Raw genomic sequence first — 26,335 nt, 5'->3', positions numbered from 1 at the left:
GACTGTTCTTTTTTTGTTAATGTATAAAATATCACAGCTGCTGTTAATAGTGGGAACCCATTCAGAAAAGCCCTGTTCTGACACTTTTATATGTTGCTGTTAGAAATGCAAAAATGGGACAAATCCCTAGAAAATATATCAAAATTTATCATTATTATAAATGCATTTGTCTTTTGATTCTGCAATCTCATATCTAGAATTGTATTCCACAGATTCATCTGCATATGTTTCCATGTGTAAAATTATTCATTGAGCATTGTTTTTAATGTTAAAGGTTTGGAAATAACCCAAATATTTGCCTAAAGTGGATTGGTTGAATAAACTTTGGTACACAACAGAATTCTATGTGGCTATAAACAAAAGGGTACAAATAAAAAGAATGAGCAGCTCTGGGTATTAATATGGAAAGATTGCCACGATATACTTTTTTTTTTTTTTTTGAGATGGAGTCTCACTCTGTCGCCCAGGCTGGAGTGCAGCGGCATGATCTTGGCTCACTGCAACCTCCACCTCCCGGGTTCAAGTGATTCTCATGCCTCAGCCTCCCAAGTAGCTGGGATTATAGGCATGTGCCACAACATCTGGCTAATTCTTTTTTTTTTTTTTGGTATTTTTAGCAGTGACAGGGTTTCACTATGTTGGCCAGGATGGTCTTGAACTTCTGATCTCAAGTGATCCACCTGCCTCAGCTTCCCAAAGTGCTGGGATTACAGGCATGAGCCACCACACCTGGCCCAATATACTGTTAATCTGAAAAACAAAGTATAGAACAGTGAATATAATATGCTATGTTTTATGGTAAAAAAAAAAAAAAAAAGGCCGGGCGCGGTGGCTCAAGCCTGTAATCCCAGCACTTTGGGAGGCCGAGGCGGGTGGATCACGAGGTCAGGAGATCGAGACTATCCTGGCTAACATGGTGGAAACCCCCGGGCTCTACCAAAAAATACAAAAAACCAGCCGGGCGCAGGGCGGGCTTCGAGGCTGAGGCGGGAGAATGGCATGAACCCGGGAGGCGGAGCTTGCAGTGAGCCGGTGATCACGCCACTGCACTCCAGCCCGGCGACAGATTTGGTGACTGGCCTCAAAAAAAAAAAGAGAAAAAAAAAAAAAAAAAAAAAAAAAAAAAAAAAAAAAAAAAAGGGGTGGGGTGGGAGAAATAAGGCCAGGTGCGGTGGCTCACACCTGTAATCCCAGCACTTTGGGAGGCCAAAGCGGGCAGATCACTTGAGGTCAGGAGTTTGAGACCAGCCTGGCCAACATGGTGAAACTGTATCTCTACTAAAAATACAAAAGTTAGCCAGGCATGGTGGTGCACACCTGTAATCTCAGCTACTCAGGAGGCTGATGGGGAGAATCGCTTGAACCCAGGAGGCAGAGACTGCAGTGAGCCGAGATCGTACCACCGCACTCCAGCCCGGCGAAAGAGCGAGACTCAGTCTCAAAAAAAAAAAAAGAATAAAAATGATGACCTAAAGAGAGAAGGTCTAGTGGGGGCATGGGAATGGGAGCACAGTACTTCTCAAGGTATGGCTTTTGTTTTTTCTTTTTTTTAACAAAAAGTTTTCACAAAGTAAGTTTAACATGAAGATGTACAGAACCTAATGTTTACTTCACTGTAACAAACAAGCCTTTTGGAGAGGAGATATTGTAAGTAACGAGTTTCGCTGCTGAAGACAGCCATTACATAGCTTCGTTTCAAGGCTTCTAAAAAGATGATACCATTATTAGCACTATTCCAGTATTGCTCTGTTGCCCACTAGCTGCCAGCTCCACACATTCATCATGGGATTCATTAATGCCTGTAATTTCAGCTACTCAGGAGGCTGAAGCATGAGAATCGCTTGAACCCCAGAAGTGGAGGTTGCAGTGAGCCAAGATTGTGCCACTGGTGACACAGTGAGACTCCATCTCAAAACAAACAAACAAACCCCCAAAAACAGTATATTGTGGCAATCTTTCCATATTAATACACCATTAAATCCCTGCAGTATTCTTTGGACATATCTGCCACCATTTAATTTCACTGATAACTTCCTATCCATACATTTTTTTCAACTCAGGTAAATGAGCTTATTTAAATCTGATATATTTAAATACTTTTCTTATACACCATTTCTTACAGTTTTTAAAAAGCAAATGTTTACTATGTGCTGGCACTGTTCTAAGCACTTTATTATAATTCATTAGATTCTCATAACATCCTGAGACAGTTATCATTTGTCCCCATATTACAGAGGTAGAAAATGATGTATCAGAGATCAAGTAAAACATCCAACAGTATACAAGTGGAGGACTGGAATTCTAACCAGATGGTCTGACTTTAGAGTCTGTTTATCTTATTTTCCTCATAATTATGTTAAGTAGCACAGAAAAAGTTGTTCAGAAATAGGAATCTCAGCCCTTATACTCACATTAAGGAAGCGGCCGACATTTCCTTCTTTTGTGGCATCCAATAAAAACACATTCCCTTTGTTGAACTTTGTTAGAGAATCAGATGAAGTGTTCTTGGTTTCACTTAGCGATTCTTCATCACAAAAGACCTGCTGTTTTTGACATGCTGTAGATCGTCCCTCTTGAGGTTTCTGTATTTGAACCTCAACTGCCTTTTTAATATTCTGATTATCCAATGTGGTCGCCTGGTCACATCTGCTCCTTGGTGGAGTTTCTTCTCTACATTTAGTTATATCTATCACATCTGATTCAGTCAGCAGATTATCTTCAAAATCATCAACATAGTTTGAACTTGAGTCCTCTAATAGATATTTTGGAAGGAAACATTAGGAAATATACTGGCTGAGCAATAGTGCTGAAATTAACAACACTAATTAGATGCTAGGTGCTTTAATTATCAATCCTTACAATGTGTTAGGCAGGTAGTATTAATTATATAAAGGAAACTTTGAGTCTCTGAGGGATTAAGGAATTCATCTGACCCACAATAATGAGAACTGGGGTAACCCAGAAATGTTTGAATCCCAAAGTCTGCCTTCTCTCTACTACGTAAAAATGCCTTTTTATGAATCTACATCTTGCTTCTTCATTACTATATTTAATCTCTACTCTTAATAAAAACTGACTTTCTTCTCTTTAATTCTGGAATCTGCACTTAAGTATATTCTAAACAAATGTAACAGAGTGGGTGTTTTGGAGGCACTCTAGGCCTTTACGCTGCCAATAAAAGGTCTAACTCAGACAGAGTCACCTTCCACAAGTCCCAGCAGTGACAACTGTATTGCTAGGGGTTTTGCACATATTAGTGTTTGGTGTTTTACTAGATGACCATTCAATAATTACACTTTTGTAAACAATAATCCTTTAAAAGCAGATGCACTGCTTAATCGTTTTTCTTATCCAATAAGGAAAATAGTTTTTTGAAAGTATTCAAAAGTATGAATATGGCTGGGCTTGGTGGCTCACGCCTGTAATCCCAGCACTTTGGGAGGCCAAGGCAGGAGGATGCTTGAGGCCAAGAATTCAAGACCAGCCTGGGCAACAAAGTGAGACCCCATCTCTACAAAAAAATTTAAAAAAAAAGAAATTAGCCAACAAGGGGGTGTGTGACTGTAGTTCTGGTTGCTCAGGAGACTGAGGTGGGAGGACTGTTTGAGCCCAGGAACTGGAAGGTACAGGGAGCTATGATCCCACCACTGCACTCCAGCTTGGGTGACAGAATGAGTCGCTGTCTCTCTTAAAAAAAAAAAAAAAAGGTATGAATGTATGTCAGATGGAGTAAGTATAAATTACTTATTTTAAAAGAGCCACAAAGCTACTTGGACCACCTAATTCAATGGCACAAAGATATTATACCTGTTTAAAATTAAGGCTCTTAATTTAATCATCACTGTTGTTGCTGGCTGCTGTTCCTACATGTACTCATATTTTAATCATGGGTTACATGTAAGCCATAATACAACTCTGGATTTTTTTATACAAAAAGTACATAGCTGTTGACTTTTAGAGTACCCACTATATATATTGTAGTACTCAATGAAAAGGGCAAAAGAACCAAAAGCAACGGTATGCATTGTGGCTCACATGCATGATAAAATAAATATAATACACAAAATCCCCTTTCTCGATAAACCTTTTCTATCAAGGAACTGCCATGTCTCCTCCAATCTCCATCCTTTAATATTAGGTGGAGAGCTGGGGTTGCAGGAGAGAAGAGGCAGCAGTGGCTCACCAATTCTTCACAAATGGACATGTCTCAGCAATGTCTCCTTGTGAAGGACACAGTGAAATGCAAAAGTACCAAAAATAAGGTTTGTTCAGTTGTAATATTAACTACGGCAAGGACTAGTAACTCTGAAACACAAGGACTCAGGGTGGCAATATTTTAGCCTTTTGCCAGAGTCATGCTGAGTAGGCTCTGTGGCAGTATTGGCTAGGCAACCGCAGGAGAGTGATGTGTGTTTATTTTTAAAGCCATCTACAAAGAGTTTGAAAGTGGCTGCTTTGCACGATGGTTCCAAAGCCATGGACAACACCTGTACACCACAGAGAGTCAGAGTTGTCCGGCTCACCCCTCTTGCCATGCATCAAGTCACTACTGGTAATTAGACCAGAGGCCAGCAGAGTTCTTCTGTAGAAGGCAAAATAGCAAATATTTTAGGCTTTGCTGGCCATGTGGTTTCTATTGTGATTATTCAACTCTTGTTGTAATGTTGAAGCAGACAATATGTAGTGCAAACTGGCTGTATTCCAATAAAACTTACATTTTATTTTTTTTGGGACAGGGTCTTGCTCTATCGCCCAGGCTGCAGTGCAGTGGCACAATCATAGTTCACTGTAACCTCAAACTACTGACCTCAACAATCCTCCCACCTCAGCCCCCTGAGTAGCTAAGACCACAGGTGTGCACCACCACACCTGGCTATTTCTTTGTTGTTGCTGAGACAAGATCTTGCTACATTGCCCAGACTCATGGCCTCAAGCAGCCCTCCTCCTGCCTTGGCCTCCCAAAGTGCTGAGATTACAGGCGTGAGCTACTGTACCTGGCCAAAACTTTATTTCTGGACACTAAAATTGTAATTTCATATAATTTTTAAGTGTCAAAATATTATAGCCTTCTGATTTTTTTCAACTATTTAAAAATGTAAAAATCATTCTTAGCTCACATGCCATACTGAACAGGTAGAGGGCCAGATTTGGCTCACAAACAATAGTTTGCTGATGTCTTATGTAGACAAGTTGTAACCTTTCTGACAAATGCAGCATGTTTATTATGGAATCTAAGAAAATGAGCTACAGGTATTGAGCAAGAGACAGAGAAACAGGCAGAAAAGGTAGGCATTCACAGAAGAAACAAAGCCTACTTTGTGCTCCCTTGGTTTTAGAGTTCAGATGCTCTCGGGGTGGTTTAAATCCATCATTATCTTCTGGAGTGACAGACTCCGAGGAAACAAATTCCTTAAAAAAACAAGGAAGATGTCTTTACTTTCCAGGTCAGGCAAAAGTATTTAGCAGTTAGGCCTCTTTTATCAAGTGTCAATCATCATAGGCCATATGTACTAGATTCGTTTTGAAAGCCTCAAAGCTGATATCATAAGGAGTCTTTAGACTAATGGAGGCAAAATGTGTCATCCCCTTTGACTGTGTTCTACTTCTAGGTGCTTTATTAAGCCACAGTTATAAAGACTGTCAAGAAATTCTTTGGGAATTAAAATCTTAATGCATCTGTCTGTATCCCTCAATTCTAATCATCCTCAGTACTGAGAAAGTGTTATTACTAGATTATAAATTTGGCTTCAACTGTAAGTTGTGTAAAGATGAAAAACACTCATTGGCTACTCTCTACCTCAAAGAAAGGTTAACGAATTTGATAGTGCTTACGCATTGTAGACACTGCAGTCACTTTAAGTAGTAATGATAACTTTAAAAGAGGGGTATACGCTCAGCACAATGCTTGACAACCAACTAAGTGTTCAATACACATTGACCATATAATTATTATGAAAGTTCTCAGTATGTGAATGGTCAACATGTATTGAGCAGTTAGTTGGATGCCAAGCATTATGCTAAGCAAGTTGCTGATGTTTATCTCATTTAATCCTCCTAACTCGGAAACATATACTATTATCTTTTTACAGATAAAAGAAATGTATGTATGGAGATACCACCCAGCTAGCAGGCAGCAGAGCTGGAGGTTAAACCTGGGTCTGTGTGACACCATGGCCAATCTTTTCATAATTCTCTGACCCTGAGGTAGCTACTGTACCATTACCAGGCAGAGGTCAAATATTTGCATAACACCTAGAGAAGAGTTTTTACTTTTCATCAACAAGCCCTAAAGTAAGCTACCATCATGTCTCTCTCTGTTCTCTTTTCTCTTTCTCTGCTTCTATGTTTCAGTCTCTGACTAATCTTAGTTCACAATGCAAAGGGTATCCTCAGAGGCTACAATGTAAAATATTGTTTTCTGGATGATTCTTTCCTAAAATTGCATCTCTTCTTTCTCACACATCTTAAAACCTTCGGCCAGGCACAGTGGCTCATGCCTCTAATCCCAGCAATTTGGGAGGCCAAAGTGGGTGGATCACCTGAGGTCAGGAGTTTGAGACCAGCCTGGCCAACATCATGAAAACCCCGTGTCTACTAAAAATACAAAAAATTAGCTGGGCATGGTGGCAGGTGCCTGTAATCTCAGCTACTCGGGAGGCTGAAGCAGGGGAATCGCTTGAACCCAAGAGGCAGAGGTTGCAGTAGGCTGAGATTGCACCATTGCACTCCAGCCTGGGCAACAAGAGTAAAACTCCATCTCAAAACAAAACAAAAACCTTGTTCTCCTTCACCTAAATTACTCTGTCCCTTTTCTTATATATCACTATTAACTCCTGAACACTTTAGCTTCTCCCACAAATTCTCAGAATGGGATACCTATCGATCTCAGTGGAGCACACTGTCAGATCATGACCAGCATTCTCCTCATACAGCCAAGCTGGAAACACGCCAACTGCTATGGACGATACTAAGTAAATAGAACATGGTCCTAGCATTTCCACAGTCCACCATTTCAAAACAATAAAAGAAATTCTACACACTATAAAGTAACACAAACATTTTGAGCTAAGTAAAGGATAGAAAGGCAATAGTTTATATCTCAGAAGGGCCCCATCAGCTGGGTGCGGTGGCTCACGCTTATAATCCCAGAACTTTGGGAGGCTGAGGCACGACAACTGCTAGAGCTCAGGAGTTGGAGACCAGCCTGGGCAATATCGTGAGACCCCATCTCTACTAAATAAGAGCCGGGCATGGTGCTGTGCACATGTAGTCCCAGCTATTTGGGAGACTGAGGGAGGAGGATTACTCGAGCCCAGGAGATTGTGGCTGCAGTGAGTTGTGACTGTGCCACTACACTCCAGCCTGGGTGACAGAGTGAGACTCTATGTAAAAAAAAAAAAAAAAAAAAAATTAAAAAAGAAAAGAAGGGTCCCATCTACATTTTGCAGTTTTTACCATTTTTTTCCCATTGTGTTGAAAAATGGCTGTCTTGGATTCAGGATCTCCAATAACTGAATGATACCGAATTCTTGAAGTATTATCATATTTCGTTTCCCTAAAAAGGAAAAAAAAAATTATTCTGTATCACTAAAAATTCTTTTCATTCTCTTTATTGAAGTATAGATAATATCCATTATTACAGAAATATCCTTAATTATTAGAAATTAACCTAAGTAAGAACATGTATGTTTACTCCTTTCCCCAGAGAAAGTAAATATAATCATACTTTAAATAATTTTTGAAGTACATTTAAAAAAGGAAGAGAACCTATGAAAACTTTTCAGATAAAATGATAGAAAATTTTAAAAAACAGCAAAACTTATGACATCCATAAAAAACCTGACTGAAGTCATATAAGGTAAAATTCCAGAACTGGAACACTGAGGATAGTACATTGGCTACATTTTTAAATGTCCTGGATTTCTCAGAGTGTTAGACTTAACAACTTTGAAGCAAAATGATAAATACAAATGAGGAGAAAAGAAAGAAAGAGGGGAAGCAAAATGAACCAATTGATTGATAATTTAGATTTACTCTGAGTTCTTCAGCTGTTACTTACATAGTAAGCTCCTTGGGATTATTACTGAACTTTGGTGGACATTTCTCAATTTTAGCAGTTCTAGGATGTGTTTCCAATCCTAATGGGAGAACTTCAACTTCACAATCTGAACACGCAACTTCTAATTTCCTCTTTTTTGAAAATATATTTTTCATAGTATTCTCATCTTTCCCATTTTCATCAATACCATTAGATTTTTCAGTGTTAGCTCTGCTTAGTAATCTTCCTAAAAGGAAAATGTTAAAGAGTTTGAACAACACAGAAGATAATTGCTAACAATAAATAGACATCTGTATTTCAACTCCATGACTAAAGAACCCATACGTTTTACAATGAAGATAAACACATTAACTCATCCTACAAAACTGTTGCAAGACAAAGACCAATGTGATATTTCTTATCTTCTAGTATATGAAAAAACAGGGTATCTAAAAAAACCATCTGTCTGTTTTGGTAAAATACAAAAGCGAAGAGATTTAGCTACAATGATCCAAAACAAAGATATGGATCAGAAAATACCCTAGAAAATTAGAGATGACCTCTAGTCATAAAATTGTAGCTTTTATGTCTAGTTAAAAAGGCTTTATCATCTGAAACTTACAATTTTTAACAAAAGTACCTGTTTAAATATGTGGTGATATGTTCCTAGTGTTGTCATATTAAGTTCTGCATAACACTAAAATCTTAAAGTTTATGCATTTTCTTTCAAGGGATTCAATATTATAATTGCCAAGTCCAAATTAATAGCAGGATATTCTTACCCATCATTAGGTCAGAGACATATCTTAGGTATATTTTCTAGCAACAACGATAAAACCAATGATACTTCCTGGACACTGCTTGGCATTTTACAGGTAGCTTTCATCCAACAGTTATTTTGAGAAGTATGAGAGATGAATGTCTAGGCAGGCTGTGTAGAATGTGGATCTGTAAGTGGGGAGTGGCAGGGATCCATATGTGTGACTACTCTGAATTCAGATAACTCTGCAAGCTTTTTCTTGCCCTCCCTGATGTAAACCTGACATTTCTTTTCTTTTCTTTTTTAAGCACTTGGTCATGTAAACAGATAAACCTGATTTTTTCAGATGAGTAATTTTCAGAACCTGGTTGTTCTGTTCCCTGCTGCCTAGCTGCTAGAACTAAGTCAAGGACAATTCCTTTAGACTGGCTCTAAAGCCGTGTTTCCCAAACTTTCTCACATAAGGATGTGCACAGAAAATAAAGGGTTTTGCCTGACATGCTGGAGGTAAATGTGTAAGACTACCGAAGACTGATGTGTTCGGTCCTGGGGACTGTGGCCCTAAAGAATCAGTAATTGCATGACTGTAACACACTGCTCAGGAAGTTTTGCTCTGTGGCATGGACAACTCTCTGCAGTCCCCAAAATAGAGTGAGTTGCCTAAAGTCACTGACTGAATTATAACATGCAGATATTACATAATTAACTTGTTAAATTCTAATAATAGCTCAAAACATTGAATAAGAAAGTTTTTGACTGGTAATCTTTACCTTGGCAAGCTAGTCATCTAGTTTTTTTACTTTTAAAAAGTTTTCTTCCCTTACCCCAAAGTACCTGTAGCCATGCGGACAAAACAAATGTGCCTTGGACATAACAAGCCCTCACACAAAAACCAGTGTCATCTCTCAACCTTTCTTTTCTTGAAGAAAGTACCTCCTAAGCATCTCATCTTTTTAGTGCTCAAGTTCCCAGTTCATCTGCCTTTCTCTGATGTTCCTTTTAGATACTGTTACTCTTTACCTTGTTGTAAGCTCTCAACGGCCCTGGCTAGGAAAATGGATATTCAGAAGAGGATCCTACCCTAGAATAATTTTAAAATAAACCTTTGCTTTACCTGAATAAATGCAAACAAACGTCCCTCTGTCAATGTCATCTAGGCAGCGTACACCCCATCCCTTCTGCTCAGTTTTGAACACCTGTAGCCTCACTTGAGGACCATGTTGGACAACACGGTTTTGACACAACTGTCGATTACATTTGCACAACAGGCTGCATTCATAAATGCTGTCAACAAAATATGCAAAACAGAAAAACAGACACCTCATAAAGCAAAAAGCAGTTTATTGCCACTTCACTGGCACTGACAACTACTGAGGGAAGCAGGCTAAATGTGAAAGCTCTTAGAGATAGGGTGCCTGGGTTCCCATCACAGCTTCCACATTTACTAGCTGTATTATCTTGGATGAGTTATTTAACTTCTCTGTGCTTTATCTTTGCATTTTTAAAATGGAGGTTATATGACAGTACCTCCCTTATAGAGCTGCTTTGTGAAGATAAAGTGAGTCAGTACCTTGAAAGGTTGAAAATTCCCAATTCTCAAATGAGTTCTAAACAGCGTATTTTTAAATGGAGAAATGGCTGCCCAAGGTAGGCTGATCCTACAGGGGTAAGAGCCAGTCTCAAAGCAGATGAGTGTTCGAGTACACTCCGCATGATGTATGTGTGGTCTCTGACTACCATTTCCATGAACAATATACAGGATTTTTATTCCTTAATAATTTAGATTTTTGGTATTGGAACCAAATTAAACTAGATATAACATCTATATGATTTTAGACCACAATAAAAGGTACCCACCTTCAAAGATATACACACCCTGCAACAAATCCTCAAGGTACCTTACCCAGTAGGAATCTGTCTCTGTAGTCTTTTATATTTATATCCAGTGGTTATTTTGTCACTTGACAAGGGGGAAGTTTTGGCATTCCTTGCTGTCAATTGAAGACATGCACATTTTGTTCTAAAAGGAAAGCAGTGGTTGGAGAAAGAATGAAAAAGCACCAAGTTAAGTCAAGAGACTGTCTTGATAAAAGTGTAAATGATGTAATAAAAGATGCAATAGCATTTAGAATAGTTTGGCTCATGAACACTATGAGCTTTTCCCTACACAGATCTCTTTGAAAGACAATACCTCCCAAAAGTTTATAAATAATTGTAAACTGCACTGCATCTCTATTTGTTCATAAAATACTTAACTATATGAGTTTAGCTTTTAAAAATCAATTCCTTTAATTTCACTGTTCAGCACAGAAGTTTGTTTGTGAGAATTCTGCTACTTCTGCTCTTTTACAATGGATAAACTTAAATATGTCAAATTTGTAAGGATGTAGTTTTGCAGATGTCTTAAGTTCTCTCTCACTCCAGTGACACAGAAACAGACTGGGGAGATTGACGCTATTATTGAATCCTTTTTTCATACTCTTGCGAGGCAGGAAGCTTGCAACCATAAAACTTTATGTACTTTCCCCTCTATTCAGATGATTAACTAATTTGATAGGGAACCATAATTTGATACAAAGTAAGGAACTTGGGGACTCTAGCTGTATAACTAGGTAAGTGACTGCTGGTGAGCTGGTTAAAATCTCTGGATCTTAGTTTCCTTTGCTGAACAAGTGACTTTAAGGTCTTTTCCTCTATGATTCTCTTCTGTATTTTCTCTATTAATTCATACACATCAGAATGGTGGCTGCTTGTTTGCAAGAGAAAAGAACAATGACAACAATCAACAAATTCATTAATTTGGATTCTGTTTACAGATATGAAAATCTGTAATTGTTTTCTCCCATGTGATTTTGTGTGCAAAGTTTAAAAAGTACAGAAAAATACAGTACAGAAAAATACAGATAATAAACATCCATATTTTCACCATCCAGAATTAGTTGTCAGCATTTTACCTAGTTCTGTTCCCTGTATATATAATTTAAAATATACACACCACATATACACCACATATGCATGGTCTTCTTAAAAAAAAGTTAAAAAGTAAAACATTACAGATATAACTAAACTCTCAAGAGATTTAGTGTGGCATCCTTTATGCTTTTATATACACATGTATCTACAAACAATACATTGTGTGTTTTTCATTACAAAAAAATTTACTATAGGTATTATTCTATAACTTGCTTTTTTGTTGTTCAGTATAATGTTTTTGAGACCCATCCATGCTATATACAAATCTAGTTAATTCCTTTTAACTTTTCTACAGGATTAGGTATTGCTCACTTCATATACAATTAAGTTAGTAGTTTTTCTTTTCTTTTTGGAGAAGGAGTCTCACTCTGTTGCCCAGGCTGGAGTGCAGTGGCGCAATCTCGGCTCACTGCAGCCTTGACCTCCCTGGACTCAGGTGATCCTCCCACCTCAGACTCTTGAGTAGCTGCGACTACAAGTGCGTCCCACCACGCTGGGCTAACTTTTGTATTTTTGTAGAGATGGGGTTCCGCTAGGTTGCCCAGGCTGGTCTCGAACTCCTGGGCTCAAATGATGTTCCTACCTTAGTTTCCCAAAGAGCTAGGATTACAGGTATGAGCCACTGTGCCCAGCCTCTTGGGACAGTTTAATTATACCTGTTTTAAAACCCCTTTCAATTAGATTCAACATTTATCTCTGATTCCTCAGGTGTGAATTCTCTCTTCTTGTCGGGATTCATGCTGCCTTCGTGGTCCTAAACATCGTTGCGTGGGTGCTTTAAATGTTTGTTTGAAATCATACCTTCTGTGGGGTTTAGTCCTTTGTGCTGCTCTACGTTGGGTGCCTTCTCTAACTCTTTGGCTCTGACCCTATTGGTTTTACAGCTGTTAACAAGGTTTTCATTAATACAGTTCCAGGCCCTGTGAGATATTGGCCTAGTTCCCAGTCTTGTGCAGGTAGGTACCTGTTTCTATTCCTTTGGAGAGCCAAGTCCCCAGATGAGGTAGTTGGGTTACATTTAGAGGTAATCTTCACAAAATAAAATACATATTTTTAAACAGAATAAAACAGTGCAGTGAGAGGTTTTCTCTATGAGAGGCCTCAAGGAACTGAGCCAAACTGAGGTAACAGTAGATACAGCTCTCATTTTACACTCCAATTAACTGAGAGGATGGTGAAAACTATTATTATGCTATTTAAATTATTTATCATTCTCTTATTCTTTTTTTGCCAAGTATGGGTAGCTAAATTTGCATTAAATGTACATATAATGCAACACCACTCTATATCTGTATTCCTACAAATGTATGTGTACTACACACCCTTAAAATGGTTTTCAAAGTCTTAATATATTAGAACATGTTTTCATTTTTTAATGGGATATTAATACCATACTACGATCAAGAAAACACTAGTTATAAGCATCACATTAGCCAGCAAATGATTTTTAAAAGTAAAATGCAACATACAACCCAATGGTTAAGAACATGGGTTCAAATCCTGTCTCTACAATTTGTTCTATGATCTCTCCAAACTGACTTCTCTGAGGCTTAACTTCCTCATGTATAACACTGAGATATTATCTACCTCATGGGTTTTTGTGAAGATTAAGAGAATGAATGTAAAGTACTTGTCACAGTGTCTGGCACTGTTAAATATCATTTGTTGTAATGCTATTGATGATCTCTTAATGTATTAGTACTAGATTAAAGGAAATATGCATCCTTGGAAGAAATAAGTTTCAAATTATCATATTTGGCAAATAATTACAGGTTTTTTTCCCTACTGCTAGTGAGAGCTCATTTTCCCATTGTAGACTTTTTTTTTTTTCTTTCTGGAGACAGGGTCTTGCTTTGTTGTCCAGGCCTCTGATACAGTGTGTGATCACAGCTCACTGCATCCTTGACCTCCTGGGCTCAAGCAGACCTCCTACCCCAGCCTCCAGAGTAGTTGGACTATAGGTGCACACCACCATACCCAGCGAATTTTTAAATTTTTTTGTAAAGATGGGGTTTTGCCATGTTGCCCAGGCTGGTCTCAAACTCCTGTGCTCAAGCTGGCCTCCCACCTTGGTCTCCCAAAGTGCTGGGATTACATGCATGGGCCACCATGCCCAGTCTTACTGTAGAATCTCGAACAGGTTTTAGATAGACAAATTAATACATAACAAGACTTCTTAACAAGTGTCCTTACATTCAGAAGATTTTTTGAAATGCTATGTTTTTCTACTCACATGTCTATGCAGCCCTCAGAGCAGTCACAGGAATCAGTAAACATGCTGGAAAAGTTGGTTAGATAGTATGTTCGAGGCCACACAGTCTTTCTGTACTTAAACTGTGGGAGCTTTCTACTGTCAATTTCATTACAGAAAGAAATGGGCATTGATTCCACTCCATTGCTAATATCCACATCAGAAACAACTTCTTTTTGCTTTGGGTAATTCCGAGCCAACTGAACATAGGTATTGAAAGAAAAGTTATCTGTAAATAAAAAGTTACACTCTGTCTCAAGCAGGTAACGAAAAACTTCCTCCACGTTTCGTAGACTCCTTCCACAAGGGGTTTTATAACTCACATGGAGTGCTGAAGAATGAGAGTTTGTCTTTGCATGTCGTCTTTGGAAGTGACATTTGATTGGCAGCTGCAGAGGGTTTTCTCCCTTCAAGTTCAGTGGCATTTTCATCAGACAAGCACCAGAGCAGTCATGACTTTGGTAAGATAAATTCAAAGATGAGTCTTTTTCTCTAAAGTCTACAACTTTATCTTCAAGAGAGAGAATTTCCTTATTTTCCGTTGTTCTGTTAAAATAAATTATTCATTAGCATCTCAAACTTATAGTTCAATTCATTTTAAAAAAACTATAATTATTGGCCGGGCACGGTGGCTCAAGCCTGTAATCCCAGCACTTTGGGAGGCTGAGACGGGCGGATCACAAGGTCAGGAGATCGAGACCATCCTGGCTAACACGGCGAAACCCCGTCTCTACTAAAAATACAAAAAACTAGCCGGGCGAGGTGGCGGGCGCCTGTAGTCCCAGCTACTCGGGAGGCTGAGGCAGGAGAATGGCGGGAACCCGGGAGGCGGAGCTTGCAGTGAGCTGAGATCCGGCCACTGCACTCTAGCCTGGGCGACAGAGCGAGACTCCGTCTCAAAAAAAAAAAAAAAAAAAAAAAAAAAAAAACTATAATTATTTCCTATCTTCTTAGACAATATTAAAATAAGCCAGACTCTAAGATACACATTTTAAGATGTTCTGCAGCCATACAAACATTGTATCTATTTTTAAAACTTTTCTCAGAGATGAGGTCTTGCTATGTTGCCCAGGCTGGAGTGCAGTGGCCCTTCACAGGTGTGATCACAGCACACAGCAGCCTTGAACTCTTGTCCCCAAGTGAGCCTCCTGCCTCAGTTTCCCAAATAGCTGGTACAGGCATGCACCAGGTCTGCCTTATACCTGATTTCAGAATACTCCAGGAAGCTGTGATTACAGCTGTAACTTTATTAGGTATTTCATAGCACCTAGCAAATTTAGAGTTGATTTAGAGCATGCAATCAATAAAATACTGAAGAAGGTTACTTCAGGCATGCTGGGATCAAGCTCTTTACATGCCAAAAACAAAGGCTGGCTGAAAACTTATTAATTCATCAAGAATTCTTTATACTGTTTGCCTTCAACAATAGTACCAACTGAATTCTTTCCATAGTATGTGATCTACCTCGCAATCATATTGATACATCTGAAAAAATGGCAAGCTGACAGGAGAAAATGGGGTGGTTATTAATCTAAAAAAAAAGTCAGCAGGGTGTGATGGCTCACAACTGTAATCCCAGCACTTTGAGAGGTCAAGGCGGAAGGAGTGCTTGAGCTCAGGAGCTCAAGATCAGCCTGGGCAACACAGTGAAACCTCGTCCCTACAAAAAGTAAACAAAATTAGTCAAGTCTGGTGGTGCATGCCTGTAGTGCCAGCTACTTTGGGGGCTGAGGTGGGAGGACTGCTTGGACTCAGGAGGTTGAGGCTACAGTGAACCATGATCACACCATTGCACTCCAGCCTGGATGACAGAGTGAGATCCTGTCTTAAAAAAAAAAAAAAAATCTGTGAAAAGCTTCCATGTGTTTGGAAATCAGGTTTTAAACTTTCACAAATAATCTGAGTATTGTTTTACATAGTATGTTCTATCTTTAGGTGTCTGTTACGTATTATAATACAGGTATTTTAGAGACGGGTTGTATTTGCTGTATGATATGGTTTGGCTGTGTCCCTACCTAAATCTCATCTTGAATTCCCATGTGTTGTGGGAGGGACCTGGTGGGAGGTAACTGAATCATGGGGACAGGTCTTTCCTGTGCTGTTCTCGTGATAGTGAATAAGTCTCATGAGATCTGATGGTAACATAAGCGGGAGTTTCCCTGCACAAGCTCTTTGCCTGTCACCATCCATGTTAAGATGTGACTTGCTCTTGCTTGCCTTCTGCCATGAGTGTGAGGCCTCTCCAGCCATGTGGAACAGTAAGTCCATTAAACCTCTTTCTTGGCCGGGCGTGGTGGCTCACGCCTGTAATCCCAGCACTTTGGGAGGCCGAGGCGGGCGGATCACAAGGTCAGGAGATCGAGACCACAGTGAAACCCCGTCTCTACTAAAAATACAAAAAATTAGCCGGGCGCGGTGGCGGGCGCCTGTAGTCCCAGCTACTCAGGAGGCTGAGGCGGGAGAATGGCGTGAACCCGGGAGGCGGAGCTTGCAGTGAGCCGAGATCGCGCCACTGCACTCCAGCCTGGGCGACAGAGCGAGACTCCCTCTCAAAAAAAAAAAAAAAAAAAAAAAAAAATCTCTTTCTTTTGTAAATTGCCCGGTGTTGGGTATGTCTTTATCAGCTGCGTGAAAACGGACTAATACACTATATAAAGCAGTGCCATCCAAAACAACTTTCTCCATTGATAGAAATGGTCTATACTTGCGCTGTCCAATATGGTAGCCAGTAGGCGTATGTGGCTACTGAGCACTTTTAAATGTAGCTTGCATGACCAAAGAACTGAATTTTTACATTTTATTTAATTTTGATTAATTCAAATTTAAACAGCCACATGTAGCTAGTGGCTACCACATAGGACGTGCAGATATGGAGCTTCTTCATCCTTTCTCCAAATGTATAGTAATCCTTTGCATAAGTCCACAATTTAATTACCTAGCCTGCAATAATGGACTTTTTTCCACAACATGTAGTATAGGCTAGACCACAATAGTGGACTAGTTAACTTACACAGTTATCTTTTAGAACATATACGGTAAACTTATACAGTGATCTTTTAATAACTAATTTTATTGTAATAATCTTTAAGATTACTTATGACTTTTATTGTATGAATAACAATTTCATACGTGTAAAGATATTGTTGCAGAACATATTCCCAGAAATGGGAGTGTTAGGTCACAAGGCAAACGGATTAGTTATTTCACTAATATTGCCACATTGTTCTCCATTGTCTCAGTTCCTTCAGCAATAAATGAGAATGCCTGTTTTCATAGAGCTTCATCAATCAGGTGGGTCTGGAAGCTTTTGGATTTCAGAGTCTAACAGGTGAAAGGATGTACTATAATTTATTTAGAATTTTTTTTTTTTTTTGAGAGACAGAGTTTTGCTTTATTGCCCAGGCTGGAGTGCAGTGGCATGACCTCGGCTCAGTGCAACCTCTGTTTCCCAGGTTCAAGCGATTCTCGTGCCTCAGCCTCCCAAGTAGCTGGGATTACAGGTATGTGTCACCAAGTCCAGCTAATTTTTGTATTTTTAGCAGAGATGGGGTTTTACCATGTTGTTCAGGCTGGTCTCAAACTCCTGACCACAAGTGATCTACCCACCTTGGCCTCCCAAAGTGCTGGGATTACAGGTGTGAGCCACCACTCCAGCCCTATAAATCTTTTAATGTTGAAAATGTTTGTTTCCAATTTGTCTCTATGTTACTACTTTAATGAACATCCTCATATATAAATCCTTGACCAAATTCCTGATTATTATTTTGAAATACATTCCTTTAAGAGGAATTACTAGGTCAAGAGGAACATACATTTAAAACACTTTTTATTTATAAAATTTCCAAATATAAACATAAGAGTATACTTTTCTCATAAAAAGAGACTACGGTCAGGTGCAGTGGCCCATGCCTGCAATCTCAACATTTTGGGAGGCTGAAGTAGGAGGATCGCTTAAGCCCAGGAGTTCAAGACCAGCCTGGTCAACATGGAGAAACTCCATCTCTACTAAAAATAGAAAAAAATTAGTGGGACGTGGTGGTGCACACCTGTAGTCCCAGCTACTCAGGAGGCTGAGGTAGGAGAACTGCCTGAGCCTGGGGAGGTCAAGGCTGCATTGAGCCATGATGACTTCGTCACTCAAGAGCTCTGATGGAGATGTACAAGGAGATTAATGTTGTTGTTATGCCTGTTAACACAACATCCATTCTTCAGCCCATGGACAAAGGAGTAATTTTGACTTTCAAGTCTTATTATTTAAGAAATACACTTTAGGGAGGCCGAGACGGGTGGATCACGAGGTCAGGAGATCAAGACCATCCTGGCTAACACGGTGAAACCCCGTCTCTACTAAAAAATACAAAAAACTAGCCGGGCGAGGTGGCAGGCGCCTGTAGTCCCAGCTACACGGGAGGCTGAGGCAGGAGAATGGCGTAAACCCGGAAGGCGGAGCTTGCAGTGAGCTGACATCCGGCCACTGCACTCCAGCCCGGGCGACAGAGCGAGACTCCATCTCAAAAAAAAAAAAAAAAAACAAAAAAGAAATACACTTTATAAGGCTATTAAGCTGCCAGCCATAGTGATTCCTCTGATGGGTCTGGGCAAAGTAAATAACTTTCTGGAAAGGATTCACCATTCTAGATACCACTTGTGATTCATGGGAGGAGGTCAAAATATCAACCTTACCAGGAGTTTGGAAGAAGTGGATGCTAACCCTCATGAATGACTTTGAGGGGCATAAGATTTCAGTGGAGGAAGTAACTGCAGATGTGATACAAATAGCAAAAAACTAGAATTAGAAGTAGAACCTGAAGATCTGACTAAATTGTTGCAATCTCAGGATAAAACTTGAATGGATGAGGAGCTGCTTCTTATGGATGGGCAAAGAAAGTGGTTTCTTGAGATGGAATCTACTCATGAAGATGCTGTGGACAATGTTGAAATGACAACAAAGGATTTATTAATAGAACATTACATAAATTTAGTTGATAAAGCAGTGGCAGGCTTCGAAAGAATTGACTCCAATTTTGAAAGCTGTTCTATTGTGGGTAAAATGCTGTCAATGAACAGCATCACATACTGCAGAGAACTCTTTCGTGAAAGAAAGAGTCCATCAATGTAGCAAACTTTATTGCTGTCTTATTTTAAGAAATTGTCATAGTCACTCCAACAGTCAGCAGCCACCACCCTCATTAGTCAGTGTAGGGTCCAGCCCTATGGGGCTTTGCGGGTGTTCTCCCCGTGTGCAGAGACGAGAGATCGCAAGAAATAAAGACACTAGACAAACAGATAAAGAGAAAACAGCTGGGCCCGGGGTACCACTACCACCAAGACACAGAGACCAGTAGTGGCCTCCAATGGCTGGGCGTGCTGATATTTACTGTATACAAGACAAGGGGGTAGGGTAAGGAGGGTGAGTCGTCCAAGTGATTGATAAGGTCAAGAAAGTCACATGATCATAGGACAGGGGGCCCTTCCCTTTCAGGTAGCCGAAGCAGAGACAGAAGGCAGCATACGTCAGCGTTTTCTTCTATGCACTTATCAGAAAGATCAAAGACTTTAAGACTTTCACTATTTTTTTTCTACTGCTATCTTCTAAGAACTTCAAAGGGGAACCAGGAGTATGGGAGGAACATGAAAGTGAACAAGGAGCATGACCACTGAAGCACAGCACCACAGGGAGGGGCTGAAGCCTCTGGATGACTGCAGGTAGGCCTGGATAATATCTAACCTCCCACAAGAAGCTGGTGGAGCAGAGTGTTCCCTGACCCCTCCAAGGAAAGGGAGACTCCCTTTCGCGGTCTGCTAAGTAATGGGTGCCTTCCCAGGCACTGGCTATTACCGCTTGACCAAGGAGCCCTCAAGTGGCCCTTATGCGGGCGTGACAGAGGGCTCACCTCTTGCCTTCTTGGTGACTTCTCACAATGTCCCTTCAGCACCTGACCCTATACCTGCTGGTCATTCCTTAGTTATATTAGTAATACAACAAAGAGTAATATTAAAAGCTAATGATTAATAATGTCTATACTAATGATTGATAATGTCCATGATCATCTCTGTATCTAATTTGTATTATAACTATTCTTATTCTAACTATTTTCTTTATTATGCTGAAACAGTTTGTGCCTTCAGTCTCTTGCCTCGGCACCTGGGTAATCCTCTGCCCACAAGTCTGCAGCCATCAACATCGAGGCAAGACTCTTCACCAGCACAGAGATTAGGACTTGCTAAAGGCTCAGATTATTGTCAGTATTTTTTAGCAATAAAGTATTTATAAATTAAGGTATGTACATTGTGTTTCTAGACATAATGGTACTGCACACTTAATAAACTATAGTATAGTGTAAATGTAACTTTTACATGCACTGGGAAACCAAAACCTTTTTGTGACTTGTTCTATTGTGATATTTGTTTTATTGCAGTGGTCCAGAACCAAATCTGCAATTATCTCTTAGGTACATCTGTACACTACTGGTGGGAATGTAAATCAGTATGGACATTATGGAAACCAGTATGGAAGTTCTTCAAAAAATAAAAAATAGAGCAACCATATGATCCAGCAATCCTATCACTGGATACATATCCAAAGGATACGAAGTCAGTATACCAAAAAGACAACTGCACTCCCAGTTTATTACAGTATTACTCACAGTAGCCAACATATGGAATCAATATAAATGCCCATCTACAGATGAATGATAAAAATGTGTATACACACACATATATACACATTCACACCAACAATGAATACTCAGCCATAAGAAAGAATGAAATATTGTCATTTGCGGTAACAATGGATGAACCTGGTAAATGGATGAACCTGGAGGACATTATGTTAAGTCAAATAAGCCAGGTACAGAAAGACAAACATGGCAGGATCTCACTCATATCTGGAATCTAAAAATGTGATTTCATCGTAGACAGTAGAAGGGTGATTATCAAGAGGGTAGGGGAGGGCAGGAAGGAATGGGGCACTGAGAGAGGTTAGTCTTGGTCAGTGTTACAGTTAGAGAGGAAGATTAGGCCAGGCACAGTCACTCAAGCCTGTAATCCCAGCAACTCAGGAGGAGGAGGTGGGAGGATTGTTTAAGCCTACGAGTTCGAGACCAGCCCAGGCAATATGGCAAGCTCCTGTCTCTACAAAAAGTGAAAAAAAAAAAAAATAATAAGAAGTCTGGCATGATGGCGTGTGCCTGTAGTCTTAGCTACTGGAAAGGCTGAGGTGGGAAGATTGTGACAGGAGTTCAAGGTTACAGGGAGCTATGATAGTGCCACTGAACTCCAGCCTGGGTGACAGAGTGATACTCTGTCTCTAGAAAAATAAAAGATAAAAAGGAGACAGGAAGAATGAATTCTGGTCTTCTATTACATAGTAGGGAGACTATAGCAAATAACAGTGTGTTTTTTCCAAGATAGCTAGAAGAGTTTGAGCGTTGTCACTACAAAGAAATGATAAATGTTTATAGTGATATGGTAATTATCCTGATTTGATCATACCATAATGTATACCTGCATTGAATGTTTGCCATAAATATGTACAATTTTGTGTCAATTATAAATTTTTAAAAAATTGATGATAGTGATTGCTCCTAGAAAGGTAGACAGGGCAAAGAAACCTGTTATGCTGGGAGGTTGAAGATAATTCAAAGATACTATAATGTTTTATTTTCTTTTTTACAAAGAGACCGGGGCCAGGTACAGTGGCTCATGCCTGTAATCCTAGCACTTTGGGAGGCTGAGGCAGGCGGAATGCCTGAGCTCAGGAGTTCAAGACCAGCTTGGGCAACACGGTGAAACCTCATCTCTACTAAAATACAGAAAATTAGATAGGCGTGGTGGTGTGCACCTGTAGTCCCAGCTACTCTGGAGGCTGATGCAGGAGAAGTGCTTGAACCCGGGAGGCAGAGGATGCAGTGAGCCGAGATCACACCACTGCATTCCAGCTTGGGTGACAGAACGACGACTCCATCTCCAAAAAAAATAAAAAATAAAAGAGAGACGGGAAGTACATACAATGGAACATTAATAGCTGTAAATTCTGGATGGTGTGAGTTATATTCCTTTATATATACACTCTATCTTTTAAATTTCTTGAAAAGATAGTAAAAAAAAATGGTGAGAACACAGCGAAATGATTACTGTAAATCCATCACTATCCATGGACTACAATGTACTAATGCCTAATGCATTAAAATGAGGGGGTAGGGGAAGGTAAGGTTATGTTTCCCTAAATAATTTCAATTTATCTAGTGCTTTTGAATAATGTTGGAAAGGACATAACATAGTAAGAAATATATTCTATAACTCACCTTTTGTTTTTCTTTTCCATTTAATTTCTATCTTCTTTAGCCTAATCCAATTTAGTAATTATTTTTACTCCTTGATTTATTTTATTTCATTTATTCTTTTTTTTTTTTTTTTGAGATGGAGTCTTACTCTGTTGCCTAAGCTGGAGTGCAGTGGCGTGATCTCGGCTCACTGCAACCTCTACCTCCCGGGTTTAAGCGATTCTCCTGCCTCAGCCTCCCAAGTAGCCGGGATTACAGATGACCACTCCAACAACCAGCTAATTTTTGTATTTTTAGTAGAGACAGGGTTTTACCATGTGGGCCAGGCTGGTCTCGAACTCCTGACCTCAAGTAATCCACCTGCCTCGGCCTCCCAAAGTGCTGGGATTACAGGTGTGAGCCACCATGCCTGGTCCTTGATTTATTTTAGTATCCAATATCTTCTTGTTTTTCAAAGGTGGTACCTGGAAACTACTTGTTCCCTATTATTAAGTGTCAAGTTCCTTCTTACCACTTCTTCTTATAAGGAATTATAGTATAATCTGAACTCCGGATATTCTATTTATTTGTCTATCTGAGATAAACCGCCCTATTTTCTTTCATTCAGAATTCATTCCTTAGGCTCTCATGGCCCTGTTCTTGGTTTTGACATAAGTTACTCACTCTCAAGTTACTTATACACTTAAGAGATTTATAGAGATAGTAAACTGTTCTGTTGTCCTTTTCAATTTGACTTAACCAAATAAATATGTTTCAAATTGGATTCTGTAGTATATTATTCTGTAAATGTCATTTGAGTTCCCCATTTCGCCTATGAATTTTTTTTTTTTTTTCTTTTTTTGGAGACAGGGTCTCACTCTGTCACCCAGGCTGGAGTGTAGTGGTGCAATCTTGGTTCCCCACAACCTCTGCCTCCTGGGCTCATGCAATCCTCCCACCTCAGCCTCTAGAGTAGCTGGGACCATGGGCATGCGTCACGATGCCCAGCTAATTTTTTGCATTTTTGGTAGAGATGGGGTCTCACCATGTTGCCCAGGCTGGCCTCAAACTCCTGAGCTCAAGCAATCTGCCTGCCTTGGCCTCCCAAAGTATAGGATTACAAGCATGAGTCACCACGCCTGGCCTCAGGTATGAAATTTTTGGTTCCTGTTTTGCTCTTTGGAGGAAGGGGAACATTAAATATTAATGTAGATGACTCAAATTTTTCTTGGAATAATGAAGGGATTAATTCAGGATATATGTGAGAGAGAAAGTATCTGGGTTATCTTTAGTTCTTAAATAACAACAAATATTTGAATAGTAGTTTAATGTCCTTTACATAATTTCCTCATATGACACAACAAATACAACTCCAAGTTAGCCACTACTTGGAGCTGTATTAGAACTACTTAGGACTAAAATTTGTAACAGTAAATATGCTGGTAAAACTTGTAATTTGGAATTTACATTTCAAGAAAGTCAAACTAGCTTAAAAGTATTCTTCTTATGACTAATAAAGAAAAACTGGGAGATACAAGACTCTAGTTACTGAGCAATTAACACAGAGAAATACATGTTTTACATTTAAGAAGAGTTAGGGAGGAGTGGAAGGAGATGAGAAAAAAAAAAACAGAAAAGGAGAAAAACATAAAAATAAAACATAAAAATGAACCTAAAAACATAAAAAAATGAACCTTAGAAAAGATTTTTCTTATCTTTGCTTCATTTTACTAAATAGAAGAAAAAAAAACCCAACTTACAAGTCTTAAGTATAAAGTAACCTAATTTCATCCCAATTTTATGGAGAGGAGGGTTAACTTCATTTAGGTGTGAAGATACATTACTCAAAAAAAAAAAAAAAACCAGAAATAAACAAAACCAATTCTATGTAGAGTATTGTAAATCTAGTTATTGATTAAAAGTGCTAGAGGTAAATTCAGGTGTCGTTAGTCACCCTGAACATCAAAGTGGAGCAAGGCTTAGAGGTTGCCAAATGATTATCTAGCTTTTGGCAAGGCTAAAGTAAGAAGTCATTCTATCCTCTATGACCATTAAGGGGGCATATTTTAAAACAAGAATGTAAACTGTATTCATCTAAAGAATGCAGTAGGTAAATTTGTTATTTTGCTCAGTCCCTTCTTTGGTCATTCTCTTCTGAAAGGCAGGTATATTAATTTCAGTGTACTTAAAGATGTTGGGTCTTGTATATATACTAGGCTTTTTATACAGTCTCTTTCAAGAATTTAAATTAAGATATTTTAAAAAATGGTTGGGTGTGGTAGCTCACACCTGTAATCCCAGCACTGTGGGAGGCCGAGGCAGGAGGATTCATTGAGCCCAGGAGATCAAGACCAGCCTGGGCAACATGACTAGACCCTGTCTCTATTAAAAAAAAAAAAAAATTATATATATATGTATATATGTCTCATGAGGTAACATTTGCACTAGAAGGTTAGAGTTCAGCTGGAGCAGCTATGTTTGGTCATGTGGGAAGAGAAGAAACCTACTGGTAACAGATATAAGTAGAGTTGAGACTGTGTCAACCCGGACCTTAGGTACTGACTTTTGAGTTCCTATTTTAGTGTTCACATGGCCTGCTGTGTTACATTTTCTGTTCTTCAAGACCTATTTTACTTACATGTATGTGTGTATGTATGTCTAGGTACATGTGTGTGCTTGTTTTTTTTTTAAATAATCTTTTGGGTTTGTGTGCATGTCATGTAAAAAGCCACATAATGGCTTAAATTTACACCTGTGTCTTTAAGTAGTGGTGCAAGCCCAATATCACCCAGTATGCTAACCACAGCTGCACGCCTCATACACTTCTAATAAAGTCCACTACTTAAGCTAGCTTGAATAGGTGTGTACTCCTGACAAACCAAAGTTTACACTTGACCAAAAAAAAAGAAGGAATTCAGACTTCTAAAATCACATAAGTATAAAAAGGATATCTTTTTAATTATTATTTTTTAATTTTTACATTTACCTATGTCATAACTCACTTATATGGAGTAGAAATTCAGTTCAACTCAAGAATAAAATACTGACTGGGCATGGTGGGGTGGCTCATGCCTGTAATCCCAGCACTTTGGGAGCTGAGGAGGGAGGATTGCTTGAGACCAGGAGTTCACGACCTGCCTGGGCAACACAGCGAGATCACATCGCTACAAAAAAAAAAAAAAAGTTAAAAATTAGCCAGGTGTGGTGGTATGCACCTGTAGTCCCAGCTACTTGAGAGTCTGAGGTGGAAGAATCGCTTGAGCTTAGGGGGTCAAGGCTACAGTGAGTTGTGACTATATGCCACTGCAGTCCACCCAGCGAGACAAAGTGAGACTCTGCTGTCTCAAAAAAAAAAAAAAAAGAAAAAAGAAAAGAAAGAAAAGAAAAAACCCCACAAAAAACTGAAGCCTGTGTCCTATTAGACCCAAGATTTCATCCTGGGGTTTGCCATTGATAGTTTGTGTAATCTTTTTTGTGAAATAGGGTCTCACTTTGTTACCCAAGCTAGAGCGTGGAGGCGTGATCATGGCTCACTGCAGCCTTGACCTTCCAGACTTAGGTGATACACCTCAGCCTCCCAAGTAGCTGGGACCATAGGCATGTGCCACTACTCCCAGCTAATTTTTGTTATTTTTTTTGTAGAGATGGGGTTTTGCCATGTTGCCCGGCTAGTCTTGAATTTTTGGGCTCAACTGGTCCTCCTGCCTCAGCCTCCCTAAGTGCTGGGATTACTGGTGTGAGCCACCATGCTCAGCCTAATCTTGAGCAGTTTAGCCGGGGCTGAGAATCCCTGGCTTAAGTTATTGACCATTTAGTTTACCAGGCAGCCTATGTGACCACTGGCCTGCTAAGAGGGTTTAAGTACTGAAAGTAAAATAAGCAATAAACTTCTGGCCTGCAGAGGAAATATCAAAGGAATTATTTAAACATAATTCCGGTCAAAAATGAAACGCTTCCTTGGAATTCTTAATAGCAAAGGAAGAAAATCCTAAGCCTAATAAGACATGTACCTTCATCTGAAAGGATCTCAGAAAGCTCAACTCAAAGTT

The 26,335-nt window shown here is 39.4% G+C and overlaps 1 protein-coding gene across 5 annotated transcripts in view; it reads right to left on the bottom strand.

The window, feature by feature from the left end:
• The window catches only part of SETDB2 (SET domain bifurcated histone lysine methyltransferase 2), a 51,777-nt gene that overhangs the window by 1,737 nt on the left and 23,705 nt on the right, over positions 1–26,335 (bottom strand). For 3 of the 5 annotated variants that reach the window (XM_031655846.1, XM_021929623.1, XM_021929621.1), the window contains 7 exons: positions 14,005–14,568; positions 10,702–10,818; positions 9,913–10,082; positions 8,060–8,285; positions 7,456–7,555; positions 5,316–5,409; positions 2,412–2,752 (listed from right to left, as the gene is read on the bottom strand). In XM_031655846.1, the coding sequence (XP_031511706.1) occupies positions 2,412–2,752; positions 5,316–5,409; positions 7,456–7,555; positions 8,060–8,285; positions 9,913–10,082; positions 10,702–10,818; positions 14,005–14,568 (1,612 nt within the window). The remainder of the gene's footprint in view (positions 1–2,411; positions 2,753–5,315; positions 5,410–7,455; positions 7,556–8,059; positions 8,286–9,912; positions 10,083–10,701; positions 10,819–14,004; positions 14,569–26,335) is intronic. The other 2 variants (XM_021929622.1, XM_021929624.1) reach the window with 2 other exon arrangements.

This window comes from Papio anubis, chromosome 15 (genome assembly GCF_008728515.1).
Source record: "Papio anubis isolate 15944 chromosome 15, Panubis1.0, whole genome shotgun sequence".
NCBI lineage: Eukaryota > Metazoa > Chordata > Mammalia > Primates > Cercopithecidae > Papio > Papio anubis.
The sequence above is the reverse complement of the archived record's forward strand: the minus strand, read 5'-3'. Positions and strand labels throughout refer to the sequence as shown.